Genomic DNA, 26,514 nt, shown 5'->3' on the forward strand with positions numbered 1-26,514 from the left:
AGTGGCTCAGTCGGTTAAGCAGCTGGCTCTTGGTTTCAGCTCAGGTCATGATCTCAGGGTCCTGGGATAATGCCCTGTGTGGGCTCCCCACTCAGTGGGGAGTCTGCTTATCCATCTCCCTCTGCCCCTCCTCCCGCTTACGCGCTCTCTCTCTTAAATAAATAAATCTTAAAAGAAAATGGAAGTTTTCCAACTGAAAAAACTGAGATGAAAATTTCAGTGAATGTGCATAGGAACAGATGGGAGGCATCGGAAGAAACAGTCAGTAATCACCATGATAGATCAATAATGATCCAAACTGAAGTACAAAAAGGAAAAAGATTGAAAAAACTAAACAGAGGTACTTATGGAACAAGACTTATAAGTAAAGTTCTAGAATGAGAGGATTAACAGAATGTGGTAGGACAAAAACTATGACCAAAACTACCAAAATTCAACAAATAGAAAATCTTATAATCAGAGAAAAACAATACATAAAATATTGGGGAACAAAAATATGAATAATGCTGACTTAATTAGAAATAGTAGTAGCCAAAAGACCATGGAATAACATCTTTAAAGAGCTAAGGAGGGCGCCTGGGTGGCTCAGTCGTTAAGCGTCTGCCCTTCGGCTCAGGTCATGATCCCAGGGTCCTGGGATCGAGTCCCACATCGGGCTCCTTCCTCAGCAGGAAACCTGCTTCTTCCTCTCCCACTCCCCCTGCTTGTGTTTCCTCTCTCGCTATGTCTCTCTCTGTCAAATAAATAAAAAATCTTAAAAAAAAAAGAGCTAAGGAAAAGTATGTCAACTTAGAATTCTATTTCTAGAGAAAATATGCTTTTAAAATGAAGATGAAATAAGGATATAGTCAGATAATTTAAATTTAGATTATAACTAGCAGAACTGCAGTTTAGAAAATAGTAAAGGAAATTCTTCAGGTTGAAGAGAATTGACTTTAGATGAAAATACAGTACCAACAGGAAGGAAGGAAGAACATCAGTTATGGTCAATATAAAATAAATACATAAAGTATGTTTTCTTCTCTAAATGTTATTAATATATATGACTGTTTAAAGCAAAATAATGCAACACTGTGTAATGGGGTTTATAATGTATGTAGCTGGAAAAATCATGACAACAGTAGGACAAAGAATAAGAAGTGTAAATGAAATGATAATGTTTACAAGGTTCTTATATTTTACCTGGAGTAGTACAATATTAATTCTAAGTAAACTATGTTTAATAAGGATGCATATTTTAATCCCTACACCAACCTCTAACAAGATGCAGGAAGGTATAGCGTCCCTTCCTGGGGGCGCCTGAGTGGCTCAGTCGTTAAGTGTCTGCCTTTGGCTCAGGTCATGATCCCAGGGTCCTGGGATCGAGCCCCGCATGGGGCTCCCTGCTCCACGGGAAGCCTGCTTCTCCCTCTCCCACTCCCTTTGCTTGTGTTCCCTCTTTCACTGTGTCTCTCTCTGTCAAATAAATAAATAAAATCTTTAAAAAATAAAAAATAAAATTAATGAAATTAATTTAAAAAAAAAAAAGATGCAGGAAGGTAAAGAGCCAACAGAAAAATTCAAATATATCAGAAAAGATTGATCAATTCCCCCCAAAAAAGACAGGATAGTTAATTAAAAATGTGGCAAATAGAAATCAACCAAATAGTAAATACAAATACAACCAAAATATTAATTACATAAATATAAATGGACTAAATATTTCAATGAAAAGCCAGAGACTGTCACACTGGATAAAAAATGTGAAACCCAAATTACATGAAATCGGGGTGCCTGGGTGGCTCAGTCGTTAAGCATCTGCCTTTGGCTCTGGTCATGATCCCAGGGGAGCCCCGCATCGCATCGGGCTCCCTGCTCAGCGGGAGGCCTGTTTCTCCCTCTCCCACTCCCCTTGCTTGTGTTCCCTCTCCCGCTACTTCTCTCTGTCAAATAAATAAATAAAAAACCTTTTTAAAAAAATTACATGAGATCTACCAGAAACGTATTTTAAATATAAAATCACAGGTAGATTCAAGGGAAAAAAAAATGGAAAAAGATATACCAGCCAAGCAGTAAACATAAGAAAACTAGGCTGACTATACTAATACTAGACAAAATAGACATTAAGACGAGACATAGTAAAACGTTTCATAATAGAAGGGTCAATTCACTGGGAAGACATAATCATAAATGTGAAGATACCATATAGTTGAGCCTCAAAATACATGAAGCAAAAACTGAACCAACTCAAGGGAGAAATAGACAAATCCAGAATTATAGTTTTCATGTATCTCCTACTTCATATATATTCTATTTGCAAAATAAGATTGGCCTCAACATTTTTTATGATTTCTAAAGTTTTGTATTCTTTTTTTAAGTTTTATATTCTTGAGAGAAGAACAACTTCTTCTATCAATTAACTGTTGTATCAAAACATTTGAGATGGGGAGGATGCTGCAGTGGTGGATAAATCCTGCGGGATTAACCTATTCCTTTCCTAATGAACCCAGGACATGACAAATTCAATGATTACTCCCTTGAGAAAGACTTCCGAAGATATCTTCCTAATGTTCACTTTTCAAACCTCTTCATCAGGAAGACAAAAACATAAGTACTTAACAGAGCTTGAAAATACTTGAAGCAAAACCTGATGGAACTAAAGGGAAAACAGAAATAGACACACTTCTCTCATACCTCTGATTACTAGATTTTAAAAAATCAGTAAGGATAAAGGACATCTGAATGACAATTCATTAGTCCCCCCTTATCCTCAGAGGACACATTTCAAGACCCTCAGGGGATGCCTGGAAGGGCAGATGAACCCCCTATTGTTTTTCTTTCCAAACATACATGCCTATAATAAAATTTAATTTATAAATTAGGCACAGTAAGAGGTTAACAGAAATAATAATGAAATAGAACAATTATAACAATATGCTGTATAATATAACAAAAGTTATGTGAATGTGTTCTCTTTCTCAAAATATCTTACTTATTGGGCCGTACTCACCCTTCTTTTGTGACGTGAGGTGATAAAATGCCTAATAATGCAAGGAAGTGAGGTGACTGATGTACACATTTGTAACACAGCATTAGGCTACTATTAACCTTCTCACCAAACGAGGAGGGGATGGCAGTAGGGATGGTAACTAAAACTGAGGAAAGAGAAATGGCTGATAACGGGGTGGCGGGGCAAATTTATCTATCACCTTAACGTAACAGAATTTACAGAACAATTTGTTCAGAACTGCAAGAAGGAGGAAAAAAAAAAACGAGAAGTGGAAGGAAGGGAAGGAGGGAGAGCGAGGAAGCGCGAGCGATCTTTCTGTGTCGTCCGCTCCCCGTTCTACTACGGTTTGGGGATATTTTTATTGAGTACTTGATGTATATCCACATTCTACTTGGGCATATATACTGAGCACCTGCTGTGTGCCTAGTACGTATATTATGTGTTTGCTGGAGTCAAGACTTCTTTCTAAGACCTACCAGGGATTCCTCAGGAACAAACACGACGCCAAGCTCCCAGAACGCGTTCTGCCGGGGGCAGCCTTGAAGTCCCTCCCCTGGTAGCCCACCCTTAAGCCCCAAGGGCCTCCCAGAGGGCTCCTCAGCTCCAGCTAGCACCCGCGCTTGCGCACTCCGCGCAGGAATTTGGGGGCGAGGGCGGGCCCTACCTACCGAAGACTACATTTCCCACAGGCCTCTGCTCCTAGTTTCCTTCCGGCTTTCTTGCTGGTGTCGGCCCGGAGAGGTGAGTTGGTCGCGTGTATTGAGGAAATGGGCGCGGGGGTGGCGCGGGGGCGGCGCGGGCCTCTGTGTGAACCGGGTTGCACTGACTGTGGAATTTGTGACGCTGACTGGGCATCGGGTGCCCTGAGGCGTCCTTTCCTTTTCCGCTTAAGGGCTGCACATATCCCTCGGCCCAGAATGGCTCCGAGTTAGATGTATGAACCCCGGAGTGAAGGCCCCCAACAAAAAGACGCAGTCCTGAGAACAGCTCTCAGAACCACAGCTTAATCAGAGCTCCCTCGTAAGGAAACTACCATGACTTCGGAGACAGATTCCAGACTTGGCCTTTGTACTCGGCCTTTCTCTGATACCGGGAAGGCTGAGCTTTACCCCGGACTCCCTCTTAGTTCCATCGGGTTATGTGCGTGGTGGATGGTGGGAGCAAGTGTGATAGCGGGGGTGTGTTCTGAGTTAGCTAGGCGGGGCTGAGTGCCAAGAAAGGCTCAGTGCCTAAAGATTCCCGTCTCTTTTCCCCAATCCTGCTGATCTTTAGGAAGGAGAAAGGGGGAGATAAGCATTTGTATGTCTATATCTTCTTTGTTCCGCGAAATGTAACTTTTATTTTTCTGGACATGGAAACATTTGCATCTCCTGGAAAAGAATGCTGAAAATCAGTGCGGACTGAGGAGAAAAAAGCCCTTGCTTTAATCACGCTGGGAGAGAAGAGACAGAGAAAGCCAGCTGCAAAATTTATAGAAAGTATTATTTCATGCAATTGTGAAATGCTCTAACAACTCCCTCTTTGAAAGATTACAGCTGTTTTACCAGTGATGCTCCAGACTCGCTTTGCCATTTTTTATTACTGGAGATACCCAATTGCTAAACTACCCTCCCTTCAAGATAACCCTTAATCTCCAGTTAATCCCTGCCCTTCCTAGTCTCATCTCAGAAACCGCAACCATTCCGGAATTGTTCCCTGCTTCCCATACATCCTTCAAAATCCTTCAGTTGGAACTCAGCCCTTTACAAAAGAGCTTTTCTTCTCTTCCATTGCATTCCAACCCTTCCTGTGGAATTTCCTCCTTCTGTTGAGTCAATAAATGTGATTTTGTTGGACTATACAGGCTTGTTCCAGGTAGTCTTTAGCTGGTTAGGCTTTAACTCGGGAAATACCCCGTCCATAGACCTGGTGCTTTGCTCTTCTTTCCCAGTGAATGATACGGGTGATGAGGTTACTTCCTGCCTCCTCTCCAGTGGGTATTCCCATGAACATTTGGCAATCATTTAATTCCGTCTGTGAGCTGTTTCTTTCTAATCATTTAAATGGTTTGCAAATAAACCTCCTGAAGGGGGGAGGCCAACTGCAGAGCTTTATTTTAGGCTTTGATTTGTTGAGAGGATTACAGTTTAGTTGGAATCATATGGTAGGTGTCTTTGATCTTCACCACTGCCCTGAATTCAGAAGCAGGCAAAGGTAGGAGATAGTTTGGTGACAGGGTTTTCTGCTTTTGAGGTTTTTAAGGAGTTGAAATGTAACAGGGTTTTTAATGGGGAGGGCTGTGTTAACAAGGGAAGGGAATGGAAGATGTTAGTAGAAATTTGAGAAATGGTTTGAAGTTTTTGACAGCATGAGTGGTCAGGCCATATTATTTATGTGTTCTTATGAGAGGCAGTTTAGTTATGGAGCTAAATTACCAGTGTTCTGGTCCTGAAACTACCCCGTTAGAGCTGGGTGAAATTGGGGTAATTTATTTCATCTCTCTGCCATAGTTCCTTCATCTGTGAGAGGATAATGATAGAAACTGCTGTATAGGATTGCTATGAATAGATGAATTAATATATATAAAGCCCTCAGATAATGCTTGACACATAATAAGTGCTCAGTAGATTTAATTGTTACTATTATGTTATAATTCATCTTTTTTCTCATCACCCAGATCCAAAAATTGTGAGGATTTCCCCGCATTGGCTTCATCCATCCACGAACCCCCTTTTGTAAATTGTTGTTAATCAGGAGGAATTACTTATCAATGTGAAGTTTGAAATTTATTAGCTAGTGTTATAAGAGAGCAAGGCTGAGAAGCTCAAATTTTTATGGAAGAAGAGCAGAAGAGAATTTTCTTTAATAATTCTGGGAAAAAGTATGTAGTATTCTTCATCTTCAGTGATATAACTGACTTTTATTTAATGTTTATTTGCTACTCGAAGTGCTTTATTATATGTGATGTCTTATTTAATCTTCATAACGACCTTTTGAGATAGAATCTATAATTATCACCTTTTTTTATGGGAGGTGACTAAGGCTGAAAAGTTAAGTAACATGTCCAAGATCACAGTTAATAACTAGCAGAGCAGAGATTTGTATTCTGAAAGTGTCACACCAGAGCCTGTATTAGTAATTATAACAGTATACCAAGTCTCATTGTATATGCCTAAAAAAAAAATTCTTCCTGCCTTACTCAGTAACCTATCATGATGAAAGGAAGAGATACTAATCTTATGGTAGCAAGCACTATCAAGTTATGTCCAGCTTATACTGAAGCTATGGGGTCTGGAGGTAATGGATCTCATACAGTAAGATTTATGTCTCACAGGTTTTTGTGTGGGTGTGTTTTTTTAAATTTTATTTTAATTCCAGTATCGTTAACGATGTCTCACAGTTTTTATTTTAATGATGTTTTATGCAAAGTCAAATTAGTAGGACAAGGAGATCCAGTAGCCCTTGGAGGCTTCATAACGCATCTTAGCCCAAAACATCAGCTCAGAAATAAAATAAACTTATTCTCAGGGAAGATGTGAAAGGAAGCAGCCGTGAGACTGCTGTCTTTACTTAAGAGGCCTCAGTCAGGGATGTTTTACCATTCATTTCTAGATAGCACTCCAACATACATGGACAAATTCAATCATAGACTTGGTTCATGAATTAGAAGATGAAGTAAATAAAAAAGAAAAAAAAAGTGACTTGGGGCACCTGGGTGGCTCAGTCAGTTAAGCGTCTGCCTTTGGCTCAGGTCATGATCCCAGGGTCCTGGGATCGAGCCCCGCATCGGGCTCCCTGCTCCGCTGGAAGCCTGCTTCTCCCACTCCCACTCCCCCTGCTTGTGTTCCCTCTCTCACTGTCTCTCTCTCTGTCAAATAAATAAATAAAATCTTAAAAAAAGAAAGAAAGAAAAGTCACTCAGGAGAAAAGAACAGTTGTTCTTAGAGTATCCTGGGCTTTTTCCTCAGTTCAACAGAAGACTTAAAGAAAACCTTGAAATGGGGAAATTTTTGCCTTATTTGGCATAGTTGTGCATGTTAGGTTCACACTGTGTTTAATATGGTGGTGAGTGTTGCTGGCTGTTCCTGTAAACATTTTAACAGGTCCTTCTAGGCATATATGTGATTTTTTTTTCTGTCACAAGAATTTAATGCCACACATGTTGGGATTGATTTAATTTTTTTAAGTAGGCTACACACCTAGTGTGGACCCCAACTAGGGGTTCAAACTCACGACCCTGAGATCAGGACCTGAGCTAAGATCAAGAGTCCGACGCTAACCAACTAAGCCACCCAGGTGCTCCATGGGATTTTTTTTTTTAAACACACTGGCTTCACCCATTTCATCAAAATTAGGGCAACATCATCACTTTTTAATATGTGCCTGGTTTTCAGTGATATAGATGCACTACTGTTTAATCATCCAGTTAGATTCTTTTCAGCTTTTATTCATTGTAAACCATACCTGTCAGCATACCTCTGCCAATATCTTTATATACATGTGCAAATAGTTTCTTTAGTCTTAGAAGTGGAGTTCCGGGGGCACCTGGGTGGCTCAGTCGTTAGGCGTCTGCCTTCGGCTCAGGTCATGATCCCAGGGTCCTGGGATCGAGCCCTGCATCGGGCTCCCTGCTCGGTGGGGATCCTGCTTCTCCTTCTCCCACTCCCCTGCATGTGTTCCCTCTCTCGCTGTGTCTCTCCCTGTAAAATAAATAAATAAAATCTTAAAAAAAAAAAAAGGAGTGGAGTTCCGGGACCTGGTCCATAGGGTTTACTGGGTTATAACATTTAAATGCTGCTTCACATAGTTCTAAATTTGGTCCAACACAGTGCCCATTTCCTCCTGACCTTGCTAATCTGGGACATCATCAGTCTTTTAGACCTCCCAGTCCTGTCACTGTAAGAGTATAATTTTTGTGTGTGTTTCACACACATCTCGTTAATTAGTAGTGATGCTTAGTATCTTTTGAAAGTATTTTTTTTTTTTTAATGAATTACCCTTGCTCAGGTTCCTCTCAGTGCAGTAGAAATCTGGTCTTCAGAGGCAAAAACCAAAGTTGAAAGATGACTTTTTAGTTAGAGAAATGTGAACTCGGAACAAAGCTTTGCCGCTTAATCACTGTGAATTTGGGCAAATGATTTCACCCCTGAGCATTGGTTTCCTGATCCACTGAGAGATAAGAAGAAATACATAGCAGAGCGGTGCTGAGGGTCATGGGGTGATGTACCTAAAGCACCCATCACATAACAGTTCTCCATGAATGTTGTTGACTAAGTGCAGTGGTCATGGTATGAGGGGTGGTGCAAAGGATGTCATGGTGTGAGAGGTCCTGATTGGGAAACAGGGTAGTGAATTGTTTGGGCTGGGGAAAGGCCAGTGGCAGCAGCTGCCAGGCTCAGTCTGTGTGGTTTTCAGGCTTTGTATTTAGGAAGTTCAGGCAGGATCCTGGGAGCTCAAGAGGCTGTATGTGGGTGGTATGGCCCTTTCTCAGCCCTGAAAAGTACTGGAGGGAGGAGGAGTCCAACGTCAGGACCAGATCTAGATTGCCAGATGGGGAGTCCTCCGAAGTATTCAGGCTTCTATACCAAACCCATCATTGTTCAGCTGGATCTTCTCAGGGCTTGGATTTCTTCAGACTTCTTATAGTCTCCTCTAGTTGTTGTGAGTATGGGTCAGGGTGGCTATAGTGGTGGAAAATATTTAGGAAGTGGGAAGGGAAAAGGAAAAAGCTCATTTACATAAGTCATTTTGGGATCTCCGAGTTACATTTGATTTCATGGCCTCTTTTTTTTCTTCCAGATCTGGCTTATCAGGGCTCTGCAATTCTCCAAAAGAGAAATCTTAAAAAGGACTGACCAGTTCTTGTATTTCGAAACCATGGCCCATGTAAGTTGATGTTCTTTTCTCCTTTTTGAAATATTGTTGATCTCTAGGTCATGTGTACATACTCAGTCCTTATCCTGAAACTTCTTATTTAACAGAACTCTGCCCAAGAACTTGCTTTAGTTACTTTCAGTCTTGTGAAGGTTGGGGACAAATAGCCCAGTGTCCTTTCTACGTGCCCTTCCCTCTTCTCCACTAATGTGGACCATCTCTTAGCTCCAAAATCTTCTGTCAAGAGCCATCAGGGAGCAAAAGTGAAATACCTTGAGAAAAATGTAGGCATTCTCTGTAGAATATCCCCTTGTTAACATTTTCCAATAGAACAGCTTTTGATTTTAAGATTTAAACTTCAGAGAAAGTATATTTCTCTGAATACAGTGATTTTTAGTCTGGTTTTTATGTAGGAAAAATTTGTGTCCCCAGTACACAATTTGACATCTTTTCAAAGTTTTTGAGCTTTTTATTGACATGTAACATGCATAGAGAAAAGTGCTCAAGTCCTAAGTGTGTAGCTGAATGAATTTTCATAAATTGAGCATATCTGTGCCATCAGCACTCAGGTCAAGAAAGAGAATATTGCTAGTACCTCAGATGCCCCCCTTTCAGTCACTCCCTGCCCACCCAGCCCAGATATAACCACTATCCTGACTTTTTTTTTTTAAGATTTTATTTTATTTATTAGAGAGAGAGAGAGCTCATGAGTAGGGGGAAGGAAAGGAGGGAGAAGCAGACTCCTCGCTGAGCAGGGAAGCCCAATGCAGGGCTCGATCCCACAGGACCCCAGGATCATGACCTGAGTCGAAAGTAGCTGCTTAACTGACTAAGCCACCCAGGCGCCCCCACTATCCTGACTTCTAACATTACAAATGAATTTGGCCTATTTTTAGAACTTTATATAAGTGAAATTGTATAGTTCAGTACAACCTTTTTTAACAAAAAATAATGTGCAAGAGATTCTTGTTATATTTCACATATAATTGCTAGACTATCAGAACCATCTATAGATGTTTTGAGATGCATGCAAGTATCATTAAAGAGATGTGTGTATCTGGTGCTGCTGGTGAGAATGGAGGGTATCAGAGCATCATACTGCGTGTGAGTCATAACTGAGTGTTAGGTTCTTGTTGAAGTGCATTTTCATAGTGCACGTAACATGTAGTTCTTGTGTAGTATAGAATGAGTTTCCAAAAAGTTGGAGAAGTATTGAAGAAATTGTGGGGAAAGACACAAAGCAAGTGAGAAAAGTGAATTCAGTAAAAGAGACAATGAAAATACTAAAGCTAAAGATACGTGTGCAATAACTAACCCATGTAATTCTATACTGGAGGGAGCTGTGAGGCTATTTGGAAGCTTGGAATTGATGTATAATGCAGTGGAGTTCTTTGCTTTAAAATGATGGGAAAATAGGTACCTGTTTAATAATGTAGTGTTAGAATGTCTGATATTCAGGAATGGGTTATTGATATTAAGTGGGAGATTCTTGTTTTGAAAACTTTCCTTGAAGATTTGTGGTTTGATGAAAGAGAGAATTTGGTCCTGCTTGACTGCCTAGAGGGAAAACTCCAGACTTCTTCACAGATGTGTTTTCCAAGTACATAAGATGAGATTTAGTGTTGGCTGGTGTCAGTCTCTGTATGTGTTGATATCTTATGGTATGTATGTAAGGCTTTTGGGATGGGGTGGATTCGTTAGGGATGTAATTGGGGCCTTAAATTTTAAGGCCTAAAATTTCATATGCTGACTTGATATCTTAACAGGGCTCCAAAGTCCTAATCATGAGTTTCCCTGCTTTTGCCAAATAAGTTCTCCATCCAGCAGAAAAGACTCCCACCTGGCTAGCTTTCCTATCAGGCAGATGACCTAAACCCCTCCTGGTCCTCACTCTAAAGGGTTCTACCTCCCTGCTGGCCCAAAGAATTATTCAAACAAACCAGTCACATCCTCCTGTGGGAATCAGGGACACCTTACCCTCTTTTTACTACAAAGCCTGCCTCCCACAGACCCTGCTTGTTCACTCCATTCCTGAGTGCAACCTCTGTGTGGCCCTGCATGACGTGTGGTGTTCTCCTCCCCTGGGCTGTGAGTATACATGTCTAATAAATGCTGTCAATCTCATCTGTCCGGTGTCAGGAATTGAGCCACCTCATTAATATTTAGGGCAGGGGATCTCTCCCTCACAAGTGGGGTGATTAGGAGGTAATCAGAATGGAACTGCAAAGAGAGAGCTCAAGAATCATCTCCAGCAAACCCTGAGAGAAGAATACCAGGAGCAAAGTCCATTGTGTAATTTTATGGGATGTATGGGTTTAAAGCAAGGTTTCTCAACCTTGGGACTATTAATATTTTGAGCCAAAGAATCTTTCATTGTGGGGGCTTGTCCTCTGCATTGCTGGATATCTAACAGTATCCCTGGCCTTTACCAATTAGATGCCTGTAACACATTCCTTCCCCCCTAGTGGTGACAATCAAAATTGTCTCCAGACATGGCCAGATGTCTTCTGGGGAGTGAAATCACTCCTTATTGAAAACCACTGGTCCAGAGTGACGTCATCATGGTTCAGTATCCTCTAACTCAGGAATGAGGAAGGGTGTTCAGTGAGGGATGACGGATGATAAAGACTAAGAAGGTCATCCAGATGTGTAAGTAATAGATAATGTAGGCTGTGAGAGCTGAGGAAGATTTTTGAAATTGAACTGAATTAAAATATCTAAATCAAAAAGAAAAAGACTGAATCTGATATATTCAAAATGTGGACTACCATGTAGCAATTTCTTTAAAGTTGACTAAAGAAGTGGTCCTTATAGGGAAAATGTTTGTAAGAAAATCTGACTTTATGATGAACTTGAGTCTATTTTCTTAGAAGAGATAGTGTAGTACATTTGGGAGAAGTTTTTATCAGTATTTTTTCACGATCATTAAAGGGAAAAGAAGGTGGAAGACGTTTCCCATGAATTTGTTGTGGAGACACAGAGCTTGTAGAAGTCTTGTGTTTAGGGTTTCATTTAATTGGGATTTTTTTTGCTTATTTTATTCATTTCCACATATTTTGGGGTAAAAAGTTAATCTTACCTGCAGCCACAGGACTATTCAAGACATGCAGAACTCTCCTTCAGTGATACTAATTTTCTTACCGTCCCCGACACATAAGCCCTACCCCATTTGCTTGTTATGTGAACCCTTCTCTCCATTGCAGTCCTCAATCTCCTCCCTTTTCATTTAAAAAATATTTCATTTATTTTCACAGGTAATACATGAGTCTTATTTTTTCAGGGTTCAGTGACATTCAGGGACGTGGCCATAGACTTCTCACAGGAAGAATGGGAATTCCTGGACTCAGCTCAGAGGGACTTATATAGGGATGTGATGTGGGAGAATTATAGCAATTTCATCTCACTAGGTAAGGCTATTTATCCCAAACTCTGTTGGATTTCTCTACTGTCAATTTTAGGAAAATGTTTTGAGAAACTAGATACATTTTTTTCTCTCTGTTCCAAAGGAATGGTTTTAGCTTTGTAAGGTTGGAAATAGGCTCCTCTATTTAATATTTCATCACTTTCATCCGGCTCTGCCCTTCACATTTTTCTTCAGGCTCTGTAATTTACTTGTTTCATTGGTATCCAAGGGCTGGGCTTGAATTCTGGGTTGCTTACAACAGAAGCATTGTCCAAGAAATCAGATTTTACATTATATTTGAGCCCAGAATTGATACAAATCCTTAATACTCCTTTCTAATCCACCTGCAAGGAGAGTACCTAAACACAGGGGTTTTGAGTCTCTCTAAAAATCAGGGGAGCCTATAGAACTTACAAAGTATGAGATGGATCCACAAAGTCCATTTAAAACTCAAGTAAACACATTCTGTTTCCTCTAACAGACATATTCAGTTCTTCCTGCTCTGTGGTTGAAATTTAAAAACTAAGAACTTTGCATTTAACATTGAATAAATAATCCTAGAAAGGATCAGAAGAAGTCTTGGGAAGACACTCTCCTGTCAGCAAATTGATAACAATAAAAATAGCCAATACACACACATATGTGTGTGTGTGTATGTATGTTTGTGTATATATAACTTTATATATTTGTACTTAGATACTATCCAGACCATTATGCGTTATTAATTCTCACAACTCTATCAGAAATATACTATGATTATCCTTATTTCAGATGAGAAAACTTAGGCATAGAAGGTTAATAATTGGCTGAGGTAACACAACAACAAAGGCAGGATTTAAACTCAGGCAGTCTGGATCCAGACTCTGTGTTCTCAACCACTACACAAGACTGCCTCTCAACAGAGCTAGTATGAGTTTAAATTATATTCAGGCCTGTTCTTAACCATCTGTTCCTTGTGCTCCTAAAGTTACCCTCATATGAGTGCTCTTCAATTCCCTTGCATTTCTTTGCTGTTAGGCTTTATAAAGTACCATTTTGATCTGTAGTTAATTACAAACTTAACCAAATTTGAACCTGACTTTTAGACTTATAATTTCATGTCACATTATCTTTTAAGGAGAACCTTCCATTTCTAAACCAGATGTGATTACCTTATTGGATGAAGGGAAAGAGCCCTGGATGGTTGTGAGGGAAGGGACCAGAAGACACTACTCTGGTGAGTGAGGGCTGAGCAGGATGGGGAATTAATTACTGCAGATAATTAGCCAAGCCTGTTAGCCTTGAGATGTTGTTGGAAATCTCTCTTCAGAATTTTGGACGCCAAAGGAACTTCTTATTGACCTTGATTACAACTGTTTTTCTCCTTTCTCATATTTTTCTCCTACTTCAAAGAGAGGAGCTGTTCTCAGTAGAAGAAAAAAAGATGACAAATAAACATAAGAACTGAAATCAACAAGATAGAAAAAGTAGAGAAAATTAATAAAGCCAAAATTTGATTCCTTGAAAAGATCAACAAAGTTGGTAAACACTAGCTTGACTCATCAAGAAAAAAAAAGGCAACAATTGCAAATACTAGGAATGAAAGAGTAACTGGGTTATCACTTAACACCCTGTAGGCATTAAAAGAATAGTGAGAGAATACCATAAGTAATTTTATGCCAATAAATTGGACATCTTAAATGAAATGGAAAAACTCCTTGAAAAACACAATTACCAGAACTGATACAAGATTAGGGCGCCTGGGTGGCTCAGTTGTTAAGCGTCTGCCTTCGGCTCAGGTCATGATCTCAGGGTCCTGGGATCGAGTCCCACATCGGGCTCCTTGCTCTGCAGGAAGCCTGCTTCTCCCTCTCCCACTCCCCCTGCTTGTGTTCCTGCTCTCGCTGTCTCTCTCTCTGTCAAATAAATAAATAAATAAATAAATAAATAAATAAATAAATAAAAGAACTGATACAAGATTAAAAAAAAATGAGTAACCTTATATCTATCAAAATAATTGAATTCATTATCAGAAATCTTTCCACAAAGAAAACACCAGGTTCAGATGGCTTCACTGGTGAATTCTACTAAATATTTAAGGAAGAACTAGCAGCAGTATTACACAATTTCCTTCAGAAAAGGAAAGAACAGCTCCCAAATCATTTTCCGAAAATAGTGTAACTCGTATATTGTGTCCTGACGAATTACTACAGGGGAAAAAAATTACAGGCTCATTGTCCTTCATGAACATAGATGTAAAATCCTTGAGAAAATATTAGTAAATTAAATCCAGCAATAAAAATGATGATCAAGTAGGGTTTATCCCAGGAATGCAAGCTTGGCTTAACCGTCAAAAATTAATTAGTGTGAAAAAAATGAATCCATGTCATTCACCATATTAACAGGAATGAGAGAAACCATGTGATTGTGTCCATAGATGTAGAAATAGCATATGACAAAATTCAGCATCCATGCATGATAAAAATTTTCAGGAAACCAGAAATTGAAGAGAACTTCCTCAAAAAATACTACTTAAAGAAAAACACTACATCATAAACTTCATCGTACTTGATTGAAGAATTTTCCCCCTAAGATTGGGAACGAGGCAAAAGTGCCCACTTTTCCCATATCTATTTAACATGTATTGAAGGTCCTAGGATTGCAATATGGCAAGGAAAATAAGAGACATAAAATCGAAAAGGAAGAAGTTAAACTCTGTTTGGAGATGGCATGATTGTGTAGATAGAAAATCCTAAGGAATCAAAACAGCAACTACTCAAAGTAATAAATGAAGATCACAGTAAAATCACAGGATACAAAGTTAATATATAAAAATCAGTTGTGTTTTTATATACTAGAAGTGAAAAAAATAAGGAATTTAAAGTAAATTAAGTCAATTAAGAAAATTGAAAGCAAATTAAGTTAATTTGCATTAGTGTCGAAAACCAAAAATACTAAGGAATAAATTTAACAAAACATGCAAGACCTCCACACAAAAAAATCATAGAACATTGCTAAGAGAAATTAAAGACCTAAATAAGTGGAAAGAGACTGTTTTGGGGATGGGAAGACTCATTATTGTTAAAATGTCAATTTTATAGTTTTAACAAGCTGATTCCAAAATTGATATGGAAAACCAATGGTCTTAGCATTTCTAAGATAATCTTGGAAAAGGAAGAATATATTATAGGACTTAGACTACATGACTTCAAGATACTTCAAGATTCATTATAACTACAGTAATCAGGGGCGCCTGGGTGGCTCAGTTGGTTAAGCATCTGCTTTTGGCTTGGGTCATGATCCCAGGGTCCTGGGATCGAGCCCCACATCAGGCTCCCCCTGCTCTGTGGGGAATCTGCTTCTCTCCCTCTGCCTGCAGCTCCCCTGCTTGTGCTCTCTCTGTCAAATAAATAAATAAAATCTTTTAAAGAACTACAGTAATCAGTGGGCACCTGTGTGGCTCAGTATGTTGAGTGTCCAACTCTTAGCTTCAGCTCAGGTTGTGAGGGCGAGCCCTGCATCAGGCTCCAGACTCAGTGAGGAGTCTGAGATTCTCTCCCTTCGTCCCCCGCTGACATTATCTCTCTATCTCTCTCAAATTAATAAATCTTAAATAAAACTACAGTAATCAAGACATTGCGTATTGGTAAGGATCAACAGACAGAACAGAACAAAGACCTTAGAGGTAGAACTCACACTTAAAAGATCATTTATTTTTTGACAAAGGCACCAAAACATTCCAATGGGGAAGGGAAAGTTTTTTCAACAAATGGTGCTGGGTAACTGGGAAAAAAATCCTGACCCCCTACCTGCTCCCCAAATTAAGATGTATTTTAGACCTAAATATAAAAACTAAACATAAAAAATATAAAAAGCCAAATATAAAAGCTAAACTTGAAAAATAAAAAAATTTAAAATTCAATACAAATTTTATATAAAAAACATGAAAGCTAGGGATGCCTGACTGGTTCAGTCAGAGGAGCATGCACCTCTTGATCTTGGGGTTGTGGGGTGTAGAGATTACTAAAAATAATAAGAAAATAAACGAAAGCTAAACATAAAGCTTTTAGAAGAAAACTAGGAGAATTTCTTGGTTTGAATATTATACTATGGTTATGTAAGATGTTAACATTGAGAGAGGCTGGGTGAAGGTTGCATCAGATTTTCCTGTATATTTCTCGGCAACCTCATAGGAATCTACAGTTTTTTCAAAATAAAAAGGAAACAAAAATGTCCCATTAGGGATGATGGGTAAAAAATTTGAACAAAGAGAGGGGCCACTCTTTTTTATGATCAATGACTATAATTCATTTATATATAAATCTGTGTTAGCTTGAGCTGCCATAACAAAATACCATAGATTGGGTGACTTAAACAACAGAAATTTGTTTACCATCGTTCTGGAGGTTGGAAGTCTGAGATTAGCATTTGGGGGCTCTGATGAGGGCTCTCTTCCTTTCTGGCAGATCTTCCCTTCTCACATTTTCCTCACATGGCAGAGAGAGAGAAAAAGGAGAGAGGGAGAGAGAGACCTCTTATAAGGCCCCCAATCCTATTGGATTAGGAGCTTTATGACTTCATTTAACCTTAATTGTCATCTAAAAACACTATTTCCAAATATAGTCAGGGTGGGTGGTCAGGGCTTCAATGTATAATTTGGGGCAGGACACAATTCAGTCCATAGCAATATCTATCTATATAGGATTCAGTTTCTTTCTGGCTTCTGTTTTGATTAGTTTATATGTCTTTTGTTGCCTACAAATACATTCGTTCATTGAGTACCTAGTCGGAACCATGCACTGTGCCAGCCTCCAGTGGAACAATTGTGAACAAGAGTGGTAGGTTCCAGCAGTCATGTTTATATATATATTTTTAAAGATTTTATTTATTTATTTGACAGAGAGAGGGAACACAAGCAGGGGGAGTGGGAGAGGGAGAAGCAGGCTTCCCACGGAGCAGGGAGCCCGATGCGGGGCTTGATCCTAGGACCCCGGGATCATGACCTGAACCGAAGGCAGATGCTTAACAACTGAGCTACCCAGGCGCCTGGCATGTGACTTTTAAATGTGAAAAGAGCCATTGGAAACTTTTGAGCAGGGGAATTACATGAGCTGATTTGTCCTATAATTATCACTCTATGGAGAACAGATTGAATAGGGGCAAGATGGGAAGAAGGAAGACCAGTTAGGAGGTTATTTTTCTTTTGTCCCAGTTGAAGATGATAGTGGTTTTGATTGGAATGGTAGTGACGGGAGGTAGAGTTAGATTCATGGTAGATGTGCCCAGTACATGTTGGTCTGCTCCTCTGTCTGGATACTTTCCTCACCTTACTTGGATTTCAACAACCTGCCTGAGGCTGCCCCGATCAGTGGATGCCCTCTTTACCCGGATTGGACTCCTCACACAGCGTCCTTCCCCCAATATGGATAAGAAGCATCTTTGTCCTTTAATTGTTCTTTTATCCATCTACATTTAAGTAATTTTCTTATGTATTCAGGTGCAAATCTACTGTCTTCCTAATTTTTTCCGTTTGTTCAACTTATTCTTTCTTCCTTTTCTTCCTCTCCTGCCTTTTCTGGATTAATAAACTATTTTGATTTTAGCTTTTGCCTCTTGAGTGTATTAGTTACATATACTTTTAGTTTTCTTCTCAGAGTTGCCCTAGAGATTAAAACATGGATTCTTTACTTACTACATTGTACCTTAAATTAATTCCTTTATATCTTTCCCAATATCGTGAAGATATTAGTAACATTCTATTTAGTTAGGTTTTATTTATTTATTTGAGAGAGAGAGAGCACAAGCAAGGGGAGCAGCAGAGGGAGAGGGAGAAGCAGGCTGCCTGCTGAGCAGGGAGCCCGATGTGGGGCTCGATCCCAGGACCCTGGGATCATGACCTGAGCCGAAGGCAGATGCCTAACGCCTGAGCCACCCAGGCACCCCAGTTTTGAAAAATTCTTGGTTGTTATATTTTCAAGTATTGTTTCCCATTTTTGCTCTTCTCTCTTTCTGGGACTCCGGTTACACATATGTGAAACCTTTTTAAACTGTTGCATATATCTTTTATGTTCTTTTCTGTTTTTTCCTTTTTTCTTATTTTTTATTCCTGTGCTGCTTCTATAAACCCATTTCCTAGTTCACTGATCTTCTTTTCTGCTAAGTCTAATCTGTTAAAGATATCTGTTAAATTCTTAATTTTAGCTATTGTATTTTTCAGTTATGAGATTTCTGTTTGGAGATATATATATACACATATATATGTATTTTTTATACATACATATAAATATATGCTTTTTTAAAAGATTTTATATATACATATATAATTTGTTTTGCTTTTTTTGAGAGATTGGAGGGGTGAAGGAGAGGGAGAGAGAGAATCTTAAGCAAGATTTGGGGTTTGTTATTTAATGGTAAATGGACTTTAGAGATTGTTTCTGCCACTAGGGAAGCTTAGGGGTAAGGAACTAACAGAATACCAAAGAGAAAATTAATAAATTAATAAATATTCCAAAATTGGGACAAAGAAGAGCAACCTGTTGCTGGGATAGAATATAGAGTGCATAGTTTTAAACAGGATCAGCAGGAATGGCTTTTTGGAAGAAGTGATTTTTGACTGAGACCTGATGAAGGAAAGCCAACCATGCAGGCAGAGAATTTCTCAAAGAAGGAACAACCTGTGAAAGGTCCTATTTAATGGGAACAGTGGTAGTGCCTTTTGTGAGCTGAAAAGGGCCTTTGTGGCATAAACAGAGAGAGTAAATGAGAGGCGTTGATAAGCAGATAAGCAGCTTATTATCTATGTTCAGGTATTTATATTTGATTCTAAATATAAAGAGAAAGCATTAAAAACATTTAAGTAGAGAGACTCAAATATTGATCAGCATCAGAATCATTTGCTGGAGAATTTAAATAAGTACAAAACAAAAACATGCCCAGGACTTAATCCTGTAGTTTATGTTGCAGTCCGTTTAAAAATGCCTCTGTATAGTTTTAAGAAATCTTCAGGTAATTCTTATCACTGATGTAACTCCTTTCCCTAATCACCAATCTTACCTCCAGTCCTGGACTCCATTCTCTGTGTTTCCTTTGCCTTTTTTTCTCTTTTTTTAATGTATGAGAATACAGTGTGTTCCATAATACAATTAATAACCCTCAATACAAATTAGCTTAATAATGATATGGAATAGGGAATGATAGCAGTATAGTGTGAGAGTTAGGTGGTTCACAGGTCATTTTCCTACTTGAATGAAGCCAGAATAGAAGTAGACTTATAACATTCAGCAGGAAAGGCAAAGTGTTCAATGTGATATTTTATTGTTGGTGGCCCTTTCACCTCTATATGAAAAAAATCAATAATAAGTGTCTGGATCCAGGACTTTCTCCCCAGAGATAGATGCCATCAACCTTGCATGGCTTCTAGCTGGAGACAGGTCACATTTTACCCTATTCCCACCTCAATGGTAGCCTTGCTGGCTCAGGGGTTTTTGTTTGTTTGTTTGTTTTGTTTTGTTTTGTTTAAGATTTTATTCATTTATTTGAGAGAGAGAGAGAGAGCACAAGCAGGGGCAGCTACAGAGGGAGAGGGAGAAGCAGACTCCTCACCGGGCAGGGAGCCCAACATGGGACTCGATCCCAGGACCCCGGGTTCACGACCTGAGCTGAAGGCAGAGGCTCAGCTGACTGAGCCACCCAGGCGCCCCTCAGGGCTTCTTGTTCATTGCAATGTCTCAGCATCTGAAATCTAGCTTTTCTACTTTTTTGTGTGTGCATTTCAGTATCCATGAAGTGGCCTTCAGCCGTGTTGAACTGCCTTTTGAGTTTTATCTCTTGAAATATCAATTATTATATTTGTTAGCGCTCTGCCAATAAAGTTGCATGGGTTTGAGTGGTCTTCTCTAGCACTGTTTTCTTCATAAACTCTTAATTTTTTGGTGTGTAATTTTGCAGAAGATAAGGGTTTTTTTAGGTACACATATGTGGTATTGTAGCAGAAATGCCCGTTTTAGAGATCTCTAATCCATTCACTTGTAATAAGCATTATTTTAGGTGCCTTTTATTTCTCTATAGAAGTCTTTCTTCTGTCACAGGAAAATAGTGTGTGTTTGCCTTCTGTTTTCTTTCAGATTTGGAGTCCAGATATAGGACCAATACTTTATCTCCAGAAAAGGACATTTATGAAATATATTCATTCCAGTGGGAGATAATGGAAAGAATTAAAAGCTATAGTCTTCAGGACTCCATTTTTAGAAATGATTGGGAATGCAAAGGCAAGATTGAGGGGCAAAAGGAACCACAAGAGGGATATTTTGGGGCAAGTGAAAATTACTTCTGAAAAATGACCACTTACAAAAAGCATAATTTTCTTGCTGAATATCAGAGAGTTCATAATGGAGAAAAGTTGTATGAATGTAAGGAATGTAGAAAGACCTTTATTCGTCGCTCAACACTTAGTCAACATCTGAGAATTCATACTGGTGAGAAACCTTATAAATGTAAGGAATGTGGGCAGGCATTTAGACAGCGTGCGCACCTTATTCGACATCACAAACTTCATACCGGTGAGAAGCCCTATGAATGTAAGGAATGTGGGAAGGCCTTTACAGTGCTCCAAGAACTTACTCAACATCAGAGACTCCATACTGGTGAAAAGCCCTATGAATGTAAGGAGTGTGGAAAGGCCTTCAGAGTGCATCAGCAACTTGCTCGACATCAGAGAATTCACACTGGTGAGAAACCCTATGAATGTAAGGCATGTGGGAAGACCTTTAGGCAGTGTACACACCTTACTCGACATCAGAGACTTCATACTGCTGAGAAGCTCTATGAATGTAAGGAATGTGGGAAAGCCTTTGTATGTGGTCCAGACCTTAGAGTACATCAGAAAATTCATTTTGGTGAGAAACCTTATGAATGTAAGGAATGTGGAAAGGCTTTTAGAATATGCCAACAACTTACTGTCCATCAGAGTATTCATACTGGTGAGAAACCCTATGAATGTAAGGAATGTGGGAAGACTTTTAGACTAAGGCAGCAACTTGTTCGCCATCAGAGAATCCATACTCGTGAGAAACCCTATGAATGTATGGAGTGCTGGAAGACCTTTAGTAGTTACTCACAACTTATTTCACATCAGAGCATTCATATTGGTGAAAGACCTTATGAATGTGAAGAATGTGGGAAGGCCTTTAGATTGCTCTCACAACTTACCCAACATCAGAGTATTCATACTGGTGAGAAACCTTATGAATGTAAGGAATGCAGAAAACCTTTTAGACTGCTGTCACAACTTACTCAGCATCAGAGTATTCATACTGGTGAGAAACCTTATGAATGTAAGGAATGTGGTAAGGCTTTCAGACTTTATTCATTCCTTACTCAGCACCAGAGAATTCATACTGGAGAGAAACCCTACAAATGTAAGGAATGTAAGAAGGCCTTTAGACAACATTCACACCTTACTCAACATCAGAAAATTCATAATGGGGTTTAGTATGAGAAAGCCTTCAATTGTACATTATGTTACAGAATATCTGAAAATTCATTTTTGAGAAATTTGCTTCATGCTTCAACTAAGCATAAGAAATTTTATATTATTGAAAAAAATATGTTGCTTTAAAAGCCTTCTATCACCATTCAGACATTGTTTATCTTCAGCAAATTTGTATGAGGGAATAATATAATGAATGTAGGGAAATCTTTAGCCTTATCTATCATTATCCCCATTTCACTCCTTTATTACAGTGTGTTATTGGACAAGGTACTTAAACTTCTGTGCCTCATTTTGCTCACTTGTAAAACGGTGATAATAGTACCTATGTATATTAGTTATTTATTGCTGTGTAATAAATTACCACAAACTTAGTAGCTTAAAATAATATACATTATCTCACAATTTCTATGGGTCAGTTGTCTGGGCATAACTTTGTTGGGTCTTCTGCTTCAGGGTCTCTCACAGAGCTAAACTAAAGGTTTCAGCCAGGGTTGGGTCTCATCTGAAGGCTCAACAGGGAAAGGGATCCATATCCAACCTCACATGGTTGTTGGCTCTTGCACTGAGGTCCACAGTTTCTAGCTGGCTGATGGCTGACCTTAGTTCCTTGCCACATGTGTTTCTTCAACACGACTGCTTATTAAGTGTGCAAGCCAAGAATGCAGTAGAGTCTACTAGCATCATAGAAGCTATAATCTTGTATGATCTAATCACCAGAGTAACACCTTTTCGTCACTTTTGCTGTATTCTACTGGTTAGAAGCAGGTTACTGGGTCACCGCACACTCAAGGGTAGAGGATTACACAAGAGTATGAATACCAGGCTGTAGGGACCATTTCAGAGTCAGCCTGCCACACTGTGTAATAGGATTGTCTTAAGGATTAAGTAGTTAATGCTTGGAAAATAGCCACATAGCATGTTTTCTGTAAATAATATCTACAATTGTTATCATTAGTGTTAGTGAATTCATATGAAAGGAATTTACTCTAGAAGTAGTAAATGTAGAAATGCCTCATGTCACTGCTCAGTACTTAACTAAACTTAAGATAATTTATTCCAGATAAAATCTAAGAGGTTATATTGAATGTGGGAAGTTCTTCATCATTTGAGCTGCATCAATCATTTCGTGCTGAAAAGAAACCTTACGAATGTCACGAATGTGAGGTTAAGAGTACAACTGTTGAAGAATCAGAAAAATACGAAATTATTTTCCCATAATAAATTCCAAAAAGTAAATGTTTTGCAATCCCTATTGCCTGGCCACTGTTAAAGCTTAATTAGAAACATCAAAAAGATGGCAGAAAGGAAACCAGTTGGAAATTTAATAATGTGCGTGTGTGTGTGTGTGTGTGTGTGTATACATGTATGTAAAACTCATATAAAAGATCATCATTCCATTACAGGCAGTGTATGGTTTGATGTTCAAATTGCCCCATCTTCAACCAGTGGGAGTTGGGTCTTTTGACATGACCCCACTAGTAGTTTGATAGTTTACTTGGTTACGGCTGCAGTCTGGTCAGCAATGGAAGATGCTTGGGCACCAACTCATCCTGAAAATTGGTAAGGGGAAAAATAAGCATTTTTTTTGCTTTTTCCTTGTGAACCAAGTTTCAGGGCCACCAGAAGCTCCTCAGATTAAAAGGTTTTTGTTTTGTTTTGTTTTTAAGAAATCAGTAAATACGGAAAGAATGGTAAGATTAGAAAAATCATTTTCTAGTTCCCTAATGGGATAATGGGTCCAGAAAATGATCTTCAGTGGATATTAAAACTATTGGGTGAAATATTTTATAGTGAGAACTTTCAAGCTGACCACCTCTGAGCCCTTTGATCAATTTTAACCTCTTTAAAAGTGGGACTATCAGACAATATCCACATCCTGATAAAATGCAATACAAAATACACACCACTGCCTACAAAGCCTTATTGCCAAAACAGTGAACTGAAGGAAGCAAACCTTTGAATCAAACTCTTTAAAAATGAGAATTTGGGGAATAGATGAACAAAGTAAATGGCACCACAAGGAAGTAGCCAAGCAGATACAGAATGCGTAAAATTCTAAGAAACAAATGACCCTGATTTCTTCAACTAATGAGTGGCATGAAAAAGAAAAGGGGAAGGGCAACAATTAATAGATTAAAAGAGACTTAAGAGACCTATCAACTAAATTTAGTACATGGGCATTGCTTGGACCTAGTTTGAACAAAATGTAAAAAGACATTTTGGAGACAGTGGGGAAAATGTGGACATGCACTGAGTATTACCTGATATTTAGAAATATGTTGTTAGGGATGATAATATCAATGTGGTTATTAAAAGATAAAAGGTTCTATGTGTTAGAGATACATACTTACATACTTAAGAAATGGTAAGATACCAAATCTGCATTATATACTCTAGCAAAGGAAAAAGAATTGGCAGAGAGAGCTGGGAAGTAGGTTGGCAAAATGTTGATAATTACTGACATGGAGTGGTTTGCTTTGGGGAGTTTATTGTTCTAATATTTCTACTTTTTTATGTGTTTGAAAGTTTCAGTAATAAAATGTTTAATATCAAAACTGAAATTTATAGACTACTTAGAAATGATTGTTGAGGTGTGTGCATCTAAACATGTCAGATGTCACCAAAGTTCTGTTCAGTGAAAAATTCATCCCCTTTAATGCATTATAAGGAAGTTTTATTTGTGGACCCAGTCTTCATCATCTTCACCTTATCCATAGCAGTCAACACAGGGCCTGTCACCTAAATAAATGTGTCAAGGGAATGAATACTTACATCAAGAAACCAGAAACAGAACAGAATAAAACCTACAAAAGAGAAGCAAAGCATAACTAAAAATAGAAATTAAGGACTAGACAGTAGATTTAATCCAGTACTAATGATAAGATTTTGGAAGATCCAATCAAGAAAAAGAAAATGAAAGATAATGCCTTTAGAATATTGACCGTGATAAAGGTGACATAGCTACAGATTATCCAGAAAATTTTTTTAATTACAACACAATACTATATATATGTGCTATATTTATTCTAATACCTAAAATATAGGTACTTTTTCTGTAGGAAGGTTATGAAAATTGACTCATAGACCAAGAAGCAAATGTGTATGTATATATGAACTCCCTGCTTAAGAAAGAAAAAGTCTGATAGTTGTGCAGGTAAAAGCTTTAAGAAATAGATAATCCTTCACAAAATTCTCCAATTAATTCTGCACAGCCAAAATAATCCTGATACAAACCTGAATGAAGATGGCTCCTAAAAAGGCAAAACCTAGACCAGCTTCATTTATGAATATTCTATTCGTCTTAATTCTATTTAGAATTAATTACAAAATCAGTCTTCACTAATAGATCCATGTATTTACCTTTCCCAAGTTTCAGGTATCTCCAGGAGAGCCAGAGTGTAAGACCTTAACCCAGCGTTCTCCACAAACTTGTTTTGGGATATTCTAGTCCTTGATGATATTTGGGAAAAGATTTCTTAGGAAAATGTGTAAATGCAGCAGAGCATTTGCTTGTGGGGAAATCCAAGTACACATCATCAGCTTGTCAAAAGATACAGTAAAGAGATTTTTATTTTACACAGTGTATCTCAAACTTACTTCATTGTGGAACTCTCATTCCCAGTATCTCCTACCATCTTTAGAATGTGAGCCACTTTGATAGATGCTTCCATTACCACAATGAATGTCTTTAAGACCATCATTTGAGACATTACGGTGAGTGAGTGTGTTGGCAGGGGGTGAGGAAAGGGCACTTTTCTTTGTAACTCACGTCATATTCTGAAAGCTGCCTGCTTGAATCTTGAGGGCTAGTGCTTTTCTATAGAATGTAAAAGATTCTAGCTTGGTCCTTGATATGTATATATTAAACATGCTTAAATATTCTGTTAAGTAGTGATTAGGACATAAACGATTTTTCATTGTAATAAAAATGCTGTATTAAATATCATTTCGTGTATTTTCTGATTTCTTTGAAGAGTGAAGAATCTAAGGTGCATATCTAGAGGGGAAATTGTTCTCTGTAGGTTGTACAGACTCTCCACTTTACATGTTGCCAGATGGTTGCTCCATCACTGCACTAATTTTGCATTTCTCTAATCACTGAAACAAGCATCTGGATTTTCCTACTTTTATTATTGGTTTCAGTACTTCCCTGATTACAAGTGACTTGAGCATCTTTTTCATATGTGTTTATTGGTCAGTCATGTTTCTCTTAACAGTGCTTTTTTTAATTCATGCATTTTCTCTATTTCTTTGGGGTTATCTCATTGATTTTTCATGATATGTAAAATATTCCAGATACTACACATTCATAAATATTGGAGTATTTTTTCTCAAGGTGACCTGTGTTATGACTGTGTTATGGCATTTACTGTTTTGCTCACATTTTAAATTTAGATATAGTTTCATTCTCAACCTTACCAGATAATCTTACTCTTTTTATTTCTAGTCTTATATTTTTCTGCCATGTGTTCATGGCATTTGCAAGTAGAAAAGATTTCTCTCAATATTTATATTTCTCATAGCAGTAGCTGGTATTTTCAGAATAATGTTGAGTATTAGTGGGGATACATTTCTCTCATATTTTTTCCAATTTAATGGAAATCGTGTATCTGTTTAAACATTTTGTGTAATGCCTTTTGATTTAGAGTAGTCTTTGTTATACATAACTATTTTCATTCAGTCCCTATTTTACTTGATGCCTGCTAGATTTTGTCAGAAGCCATCTTGTCATCCATTGGTGTGAACATGTTTGTCTCCTTTAATTTGCTGATGTGATGAATTATACAAATCTCTTGACAA

The 26,514-nt window shown here is 38.4% G+C and overlaps 1 protein-coding gene across 1 annotated transcript; it reads left to right on the forward strand.

The window, feature by feature from the left end:
* The first annotated feature begins 3,135 nt into the window (after window positions 1-3,135).
* ZFP14 (ZFP14 zinc finger protein) lies at window positions 3,136-26,199 on the forward strand. Its single transcript, XM_027617804.2, is given in 5 exon segments — window positions 3,136-3,730; window positions 8,768-8,854; window positions 12,123-12,249; window positions 13,363-13,461; window positions 20,348-26,199. Coding segments are annotated over 4 exon segments (1,602 nt in total). The 5' UTR covers window positions 3,136-3,730; window positions 8,768-8,845; the 3' UTR covers window positions 21,715-26,199.
* The last annotated feature ends 315 nt before the right edge of the window (window positions 26,200-26,514 follow it).

This window comes from Zalophus californianus, chromosome 17 (genome assembly GCF_009762305.2).
Source record: "Zalophus californianus isolate mZalCal1 chromosome 17, mZalCal1.pri.v2, whole genome shotgun sequence".
Lineage (NCBI taxonomy): Eukaryota > Metazoa > Chordata > Mammalia > Carnivora > Otariidae > Zalophus > Zalophus californianus.